General features: G+C 51.1%; 3 protein-coding genes across 9 annotated transcripts in view; 1 reads left to right on the forward strand and 2 right to left on the reverse strand.

Annotated features, from left to right (window-relative positions):
- The window catches only part of LOC108251754 (ADP-ribosylation factor 4), a 4687-nt gene extending 1731 nt beyond the window's left edge, over positions 1-2956 (reverse strand). The window contains exons 1-5 of the mRNA XM_017442167.3: positions 2696-2956; positions 1512-1592; positions 1237-1346; positions 955-1026; positions 699-824 (exon numbers count right to left, since the gene is read on the reverse strand). Coding sequence (XP_017297656.1) covers positions 699-824; positions 955-1026; positions 1237-1346; positions 1512-1592; positions 2696-2762 — 456 coding nt within the window. The 5' untranslated portion in view covers positions 2763-2956. The remainder of the gene's footprint in view (positions 1-698; positions 825-954; positions 1027-1236; positions 1347-1511; positions 1593-2695) is intronic.
- A 785-nt stretch (positions 2957-3741) lies between these two features.
- gcc1 (GRIP and coiled-coil domain containing 1) lies at positions 3742-7527 on the forward strand. Its single transcript, XM_017442161.3, has 4 exons — positions 3742-3883; positions 4326-4804; positions 4869-5510; positions 5909-7527. The coding sequence occupies exons 2-4, from the start codon at positions 4430-4432 to the stop codon at positions 7166-7168; spliced, it is 2277 nt and encodes a 758-aa protein (XP_017297650.1). The 5' UTR covers positions 3742-3883; positions 4326-4429; the 3' UTR covers positions 7169-7527.
- Positions 7456-8263, reverse strand: part of dennd6b (DENN/MADD domain containing 6B) — a 5239-nt gene continuing 4431 nt past the window's right edge. For 4 of the 7 annotated variants that reach the window (XM_037981158.1, XM_025003136.2, XM_037981157.1 and 1 more), the window contains 2 exons: positions 8116-8190; positions 7456-7704 (listed from right to left, as the gene is read on the reverse strand). In XM_037981158.1, the coding sequence (XP_037837086.1) occupies positions 7582-7704; positions 8116-8190 (198 nt within the window). In that variant the 3' untranslated portion in view covers positions 7456-7581. Of the gene's footprint in view, positions 8191-8263 lie in introns of all 7 variants that reach the window. The other 3 variants (XR_005234401.1, XM_037981159.1, XR_005234400.1) reach the window with 3 other exon arrangements.

Below are 8263 nucleotides of genomic sequence, written 5' to 3' on the forward strand. Positions count from 1 at the left end.
AGAGACAGAGAGAGAGACACGGACAGGCAGAGAGAGAGAGAGAGAGAGAGAGACAGAGACGGGCAGAGACAGAAAGAGAGACAGAGACGGGCAGAGACACGGACAGGCAGAGAGACAGAGACGGGCAGAGACAGACAGGCAGAGAGAGAGAGAGAGAGACAGAGACGGGCAGAGACACGGACAGGCAGAGAGACAGACGGGCAGAGACAGACAGGCAGAGAGATGGACAGAGAGACAGACAGGCAGAGAGACACACATAGAGAGACAGACAGACAGAGAGACACACATAGAGAGACAGACAGACAGAGAGACAGGTGAGTTGACATGTAGGAGCCGCTCCTTCTCAACAACACGATTAAAATATAAACCAATAAACTTTTTAAGAGGCGTCCATCTGAAAAATACGGTTCTGAAGCATAAAGCTAGCTTTAGCTTAGCGCCTTCCTTGGAGGCTGTGTCAGCAGCTTCTGCTCGTTAAGCAGCTCGTTAAGCAGCTCGTCAGAAAATGGAGCTCTGTCCTGAGGCCCATTTGGACCACCTCAGGTTCTGAAAGTAGGAGCTGCTTCTGGTAGCTTTTTGTTTTAAACAAGGAGACGTTTAAAAGGTTCTGAAGACGTTTACCGGTCCAATCGGCCCGTGCCTGATCAAACCAGAACAGTTCTGGTTAAAGTGAGCGGTACCGGAGTACTGGTGCTTACGGTTCTGCTGCGCAGGCTGTGCAGGCCCAGTTTGTCGGTGAGTTCGCTGACCCCCATGGCGTTTGGAAGATCCTGCTTGTTTGCAAACACCAGAAGAACCGCGTCCTTCAGCTCGTCTTCCTGGATCTGAGGCGAGAGAGTCACGTGACCCGTGATGTCACCCAACACACGTCACAGCTGTGGTAATTGATGGCATCTGATTGGCTGACAGGACTCTCGGTGGGTGGGGCCACAGAGGTGTTTCAGGGTCACTCACCATCTTGGAGAGCTCCTCGGCTGACTCAGCGACTCTTTCTCTGTCGTTACTGTCCACCACAAAGATCAGACCCTGCAGACAAAACCGATCACTGATCGATAACAGTCACCGATCGATACAACCGGTCACCCATCGATACAACCGGTCACCCATCGATACAACCGGTCACCCATCGATACAACCAGTCACCCATCGATACAACCAGTCACCCATCGATACAACCAGTCACCCATCGATACAACCAGTCACAGGCCTCCAGCTGAACCTGTCCAGGTAACGTACCTGTGTGTTTTGGAAGTAGTGTCTCCACAGAGGTCTGATCTTGTCCTGACCACCGACGTCCCACACTGTGAAGCAGATGTTCTTGTACTCCACCGTCTCCACATTAAAACCTGGAACACAAACACACCAGGTGAGCTGCAGGTAACACTGCTACTGAGCATGTGCAGACAGGTGGGCCCCCCGCTGAGACCCCGCAGACAGGTGGACCCCCCTGCTGAGACCCTCCTCAGGGATCTGTCCAGCAGCAGGATCCTGTGATCTGATTGGTTAGTTACCGATGGTTGGGATGGTGGTGACGATCTCTCCCAGCTTCAGCTTGTAAAGGATTGTTGTTTTTCCAGCTGCGTCCAAACCCACTGAAACAGGAAGCAACAGGAAACGGATCAATAATCAGATTAAACTCTGAATAAACCCGACAGTCCCTGAAGGAATGCAGATCGCCCGCCGTTCACGGCAGTCCGGCTGTGTCAGAACCTGGAATAAGAACCGGATCGGACCGGAGGTTCTGATGTTTCTTCTCCACACGACTTCATTCTGGTTCCTAACTGGTCCATTTCCTGTTAGAGGATCCATTCTTCAGACTACCAGCTGCCTGCCAGGACCTTCAGCTCTGCTGCTCACTGCTCCCTCAGGGGGTCAAAGGTCACACACTCAGGTGGACAATCAGTGGATCTTTCTTTCTTTCAGATGGAGCGAGGTGGCGGGTGATATGCATTCCTTCTGGGAACAACCCATAGATAACTATTTTATTTCTATTTATAATTAAATCTGTCTTTACGGCATGTTTGTCCTCATAAAGATCCTTCTGTGTCCTCTCAGTTATTTTCTGGGTTCTGATTTTTACTGTAATCCACAAATGGACAGTTTTTAATCTAAGTAATATAAATGTTCTTTATAATGTGTTTGGATTTAATAATAATTCCCTAATTTTAACCCAGTCAATCATTTCTACACAAGTCCTGTGTCCTCAGCCTAATTCAGCATCAGATTAATCTTATAGTTACAGGAAAAACAAAAGGATGGAAACTCAAAGTTTTAAACCGATTTGAACTCATAAAACTGGATCTGGACCCAGAAAGTGGATCCGGATGCTGCAAATAAAGCTGGAATAAAACTCATAAACTCCAAACGGAGAACAGAAAGCTGAATAAAGAAGATCTGAATGGTTAAACCAGGCTGACTCTGATGAACTCTGACAGCAGCAGAAGGTTCAGCTAACCGGACGAACAGCAGCTGATGTTCGGCTCCTTCCGTTAGCAGCTGCTAGCTAACACCCTCATTTTATTCACTTTCTGGTAAAGACGCGGCGAAACCTCAACCTGCCAGGACTGAATTACAGAAAACACATCAACTCGGTCTGGTTATTAAAATAAGTTCGGCTACAGAGAGAATTCTGAGCCGGCCGGCCGGTACCGGACCGGTTAGCCCGGAGCTAAGTTAGCCTAGCATGAGCGCTCACCCATCAGAATCCTCATCTGCTTCTTCCCGAACAACTTGGAGAATAAAGACGAGATGGTCAGACCCATTTTGGTCAAAGTGTCCCGGAGAGGCGGCAGGGGGAGATGACAAGCCGACGGCGGAGGCTGCGAGCCGTTCAGTCCGGAGAAACTGCTGCCAGAACCGGGGAAACCAGCGGAGAGCAGGCGGATCAGAGAGAACTGTGGGCGCTGCTACTGCTGCTCCTCCTCGGTGCCACGTCCAGGCCAACGCGGAATAAATGACGTCACCGCTTTGAAACAACTTTATTAGCAGCGCGGGGAACAACAACGAGTGCTGCGTTTGGGTTTCACAGGAAAGACGAAACGACACACTGTGGCATTAAATAACAGCAAAAATATAAATAAATAAAATCTAAATGAAAGATAGTATAAACTTCTCAGCCTAACCTTTTTATTCTGAACATCTTCAGATAGCAAACAGACATTTTGTTCTAGCAGAAAAAACAAAACAAAAATAACAACTAAAATATAAAGAAATGTTTGGTTAACGCTACATAACTTTCTTTCTAAAAAAATTGTGTAATTTACTCAAATTCAGTTTCACTGAAATTAGTTGCTTATTTTATGGGTTAAGAGCAAAAAACAGAAAAAAAGGACAAATGTGATTTGCTGCTGCTAAAAGGAAATAAAATGTCACAAGTCTTAATTATGACATCTGAAGTCAACGAGTTTTAAAGTTATTTTGACTTTTAATAAAACTACGACATTAAAACTCATATTAATTCTAAACATTCACTCATTATCATAAAACACAAAACTCTGACTTCTCATATGAAAATGAGTTTTAATTCCTAGATATAAAACTATATAAAGTCAAATTTCTGACTTTAAAATTCAAAAGTCAGAATCATATTTTTATTTTTCTTTATTATAACTTCTCAGATCATGATGACTTCCAACTCAAAACTCTAAGAAACAAAATAAATAAATAATAAATGTTAATAAGTCAAAGCTGATCTATTTTATTTTCTCTACACTTAATTCTCCCAGCTTATTTGAACGCAGCATTAAAGCCCCGCCTCCAGCTGCTCGTTCACTTCCGGTGAGGAAGAACATGGCGGCTGTTGACAGTCCGATCAGAGAGTTTCGTTCAGAAATGACAGGATTTCTGTTGTCAGATTGATCATTGATCGGTCGGATATCGACAGGTGAGTCTTTCTTCTTCGTTTATTCTGGTTTTCCCGCGCTTTCAGAGCCGGGTTCCGTTTCCAGGAGCTGATTTTCAGGTAAGAACCGGATCCAACCGGCAGCTGAGAACCGTTGTTCTGTCAGTTTTAATCTGTTTGACAGTTCGGAACAAAACGAGAAACTCTGTGGAGGTTCCACGGAAAGGTTCACAAATTAACTCAAAGAATCTGAGAAACTGAGACGGTTTGTGTTGATCTGAAGCTGCTTTTTGTCCAACGTTTTATTTAAAGAGACATTTTTTCAAACAAACACAAAGAGCTGAAGCTAAAAGGAGCTAAAGGCTAACCGAAAGTAAACTAAGCTAACTTTTCTAACCTGGGGTTTATGTTCAGCTGATGTTTTTCCCTGACGACATCACTCTGAAAGACAAAATGTCCTCCTTCCCTCTGTCCCACCTTTCAGGTTCTGGAAGTTGGTGACCCGACCCATGAAGCTGTGAGTGATGATGGAACCGGTGTGACCGGACCCATTCAAACCCAGGTGGACCTGATCAGACCGTCTCAGACATGGAGAAGTTTGGAATGAGTTTCGGTGGCGGTCCCAACAGGAAGGAGCTCCTGGACACCATAGAGACCCAGAAGAAGCAGCTAGTCCAGTACCAGACCCGCTTCAAGGACGTGGTCCGGGCCTACAAGAGTCTCCTGAAGGAGAAGGAGGCCCTGGAGGCCAGTCTGAAGGTCCTGACCGTGACCCAGGACGTGGACCTGAACCGGCAGAGACAGGATGCCACTGGTGGCCCAGACCTGCCAGAGGACGGCTGCTCTCTGCACAGCGAGGACAGCGTGGACACGGCAGCGTCTGTGGACGCAGCCAGCGAGACAACGAAGGGGGAGCAGAGCGAAGAGGACCAGGGAGAACCGGGTCAGAGGTCCAGCTCCACGGTACGTCCACAAGAACACGACAAAGTTTAACGACTGCAGTTTAACTCGATGATTCTCTCCGCAGGCAGACGCTGACAGCAGCAGCAGCGTGGAGGCGGACCATCAACAGGCTCCGCCCCATACCAGTGTGGAGGCAGACCGGCGCCTCGCCCAGCTGAAGAGCCAGCTGAGCACGCTCACTGCGTCGCTGGCCACCGTGACCCAGGAGAAGTCCCGGATGGAGGCCAGTTTCCAGGCCGACAAGCGTCAGCTGAAGCAGGAGGTGGAGGAGCTGCAGGAGCGCCTCGTTGCCATGACGACGCAGCAGGAGGCGGAGCTGGACTCCCTGCAGCAGCAGCTGGCAGAGAGCCGTGCTCGCGTCATCACGCAGCAGCACGAGCGGGCGCAGGAGCAGGGAGACCACGCCCAGCAGCTCAGGGAGCTGCAGAGGCTCCTCCAGCAGGAGCGGGACCTGCGGCAGGACGCCGAGCTGCGCCTCCACGACACCAACGACGCCCTCATCACCACCTCGCAGGCCCTGGACCGGGGGGCGGAGTTCGAGGCCCACCTGAACCAGGTGAGGGAGGAGAGGGACGAACTGCGCAGGAAGCTGCAGGCCATCCAGGAGGAGCAGCAGAAACCAGATCCCAGAGTGGAGGAGCTGCAGAGAGAACTGCAGGAGCTGAAGACCTCCTTCCAGCAGCAGATCCACATCGAGAGCAAGAGGGTAAGTCCGGGTTCGGGTCCAGGTCCAAGCCAAATCACACAGAACAAGAAGGGCAGATCAGGGGCCTCATCTGCAAAGACTTGTGTGGACCTCCTCCTGAAACATGGTCCTGATCAGTGTGGAGCGGAGAGGAGACGCCTCCTGCAGGGAGGAAGACCAATTTCAGGTGCTCCCTAAGGTAGGAGGCTCCTCTGACCACAGTCACTCCTCCTGCACTTGGCACTAATGCCAGAGGACAGCAACATGTCCCCCTGATGTCTGATGGCGGGGGACATTCATCTGGGTTTATTTGGTAGCAAATCCACACAAGTCTTTGCAGCCGAGGCTCCAGGTCCAGATCAGAACTGAGTTAATGTTTCCAGTTCTCTTCACCTGACTCACCTGTCCTCTGACTGCAGGTGTGCGAGGCCGAGGACCGGACCCGTGAGCGCGCTCAGGCTGCAGAGATGCGAGTAGCCGGTTTGGAGCAGCGGGTCTCGGAGCTATCAGAGCTGCTGGGCTCCTGCGAGAAGGCCAGGCAGCGGGACCAGCAGACGGCCCAGAGACTCCGAGACCGGATCCTGCAGCTGGACACGGAGAACAAGACTCTGGCCATCGCTGCCTCCAGCAGGTCGAGCGCCGACCTCAGCCTGGACGAGTCGCAGCTGAACGTGGCGGCGCTGAAAGAGAAACTGCTGACCGTGAAGAAGCTGCTGCTGCTGGCGGCTCAGAGAAACCCGGACCAGAACATCCAGGACCTGGCTGAGTCCGTGGTGGACCCGGACCCGGACAGAGCCTCGGCGCTGGTCTACCAGCAGGAGCTGCAGCAGCTGAAGGAAGAGTTTGAGCGCTACAAGCTGCGCGCACAGGTTGTCCTGAAAAACAAGAACGTCAAAGATGGCTGCCAGGCCAAAGAGCTGGAGGAGGTCCGGGACCAGCTGTCCGAGCTGCGCGAGAAGTACATCAACCTGCGGGTCCAGAGCGACGAGGCCGAGGCGCAGTACCGCCGGCAGCTGGAGGAGCGGCAGCATCAGGCCGTGGTGCTGCAGCACGCCCACAAACAGGAGCTGGAGCGGCAGGAGGCGCAGCACCGCGACGAGCTGCTGCGGCTGGAGGCGGAGCTTCACAAACAGCGGGAGAGGACGATGAAGCTGCTGGATGAGAAGGACCAGGAGCTGGAGAGTCTGAGGAGCGCCGTGTTCAGCCGCGACGTCCCTGATGCAGCCGATGGCGTGCAGGAGGTCAGCTCGGACTGTGAGGGCGACGTCGTCAGCCAGGCTCTGCGACAGGCCACGCCCACAGAGTCCACGCTGCTGCTGTACGCCGAGCAGCTCGCCCGCAAGGAGGTGGAGGTGGGCGGCCTGCGGCGCCTCAAGAACCGGCTGGAGGAGGACCTGCACCAGCTGCAGGCCAAGCTCATCGCCAACGCCGAGCGGCACGAGGAAGAGATGGCCGAGCTGCGGGGCCGCCTCGACAAACTGATCCGAGACCAGAGCCGTGAGGGCGCCAACATGGAGTACCTGAAGAACGTGGTCTACAGGTTCTTAACGCTGCAGGACGCCAGCGGGCGGCGCCAGACACTCGGCGCCATCATCACCATCCTGCACTTCAGCCCGCAGGAGAAACAGGACGTTATGAGGCTGCAAGGGCCCGCCTGGTGGGGCCCCGGCCGCAGGTGAAACAGGAAGTGATGGCCGACTCACTGTGAGAACGATTCCCCTGCTTCATCAGACCACAGAGATTTGTTTTTGATTCCTTCAGTGAAATAAACTATTTTTGTGTCTTAAAGTGAAACCTTTTCTCAGTTTTAACTGCAGAGATCAGGATGAAATCCTGAGCATCCAGGACCAAACAGGACTGATTCCAGAACAGACTCTGTTTTTGTTCATTAAATAATTTCAGTCCTGATCAAAGTTCAGAAATAAACGCTGAACCTGAACCGTCAGGTGTGAAAAAGGGACATTGCTTCATTTTTTTGGTGTCGGTTTATTTGCAGCAAAAGTTTCAGAACAAAAAAATAAAGTTTCCCATTTGAAAAGACGTGTTAGTGTGTTAGTCTGAGCTCACTGCTGGGTTCGTGTTGCGTTCGCTGTCAGCGGGAGTTCAGGACGCCCTGCAGGTCTGCAGGCAGCGAGCTGACCATGGAGCTCATAAAAACATCCAGTTTGTCCAAAACTCCATCTCTGACCTGCAGCTGCTGCCGGCGAGCTTTAATCTGAAAAACACAGACAGGAAGTGAATCATTCCGACCGTTTGGCTGTTCCTGAACTCAAAGACGATTTGATTTAACTTATTTAGAACCATCAGAACCTTCTGCTGCTCACGGGTCAGGATAGTTCATAAATGCTGCAAAAGGCAGGAATCACCATGGCAACCAGCAGCTTCTATATTACCCAGCATGCTTTTCTTCCTCCCGTGTTTCCATCACAGATCCTTCCTGTCGTCTCTAATCAGAGCTCTGATGTTCAGGAGGGTTCAGAGGAACAGGAAGAGGACTGAACATGGAGTTTCAAAATAAAGCTCATAAATACTCTTCACAATAAGAGCCTGGCTCAGATTACAGAGGACGTCCTGAAGTCCTGGAGTGTTTTAGAGATAAAGTCTATAAATGTTGCAGTTTTCTCACCAGTTTCTCTCTGAGCTTCAGGATCAGGTCCACGATCTCCACCTCAGACTTGTCTTTGGTCCAGCCCAGCAGATCCTGCAGAGGACTTGTGGCAGTTAGAGGACAGACACAAACAGGTCTTCCAGGTGTGTGTGTGTGTGTGTGGGTG

This window comes from Kryptolebias marmoratus, linkage group LG18, assembly GCF_001649575.2.
Source record: "Kryptolebias marmoratus isolate JLee-2015 linkage group LG18, ASM164957v2, whole genome shotgun sequence".
In the NCBI taxonomy this organism is placed as follows: Eukaryota; Metazoa; Chordata; class Actinopteri; order Cyprinodontiformes; family Rivulidae; genus Kryptolebias; species Kryptolebias marmoratus.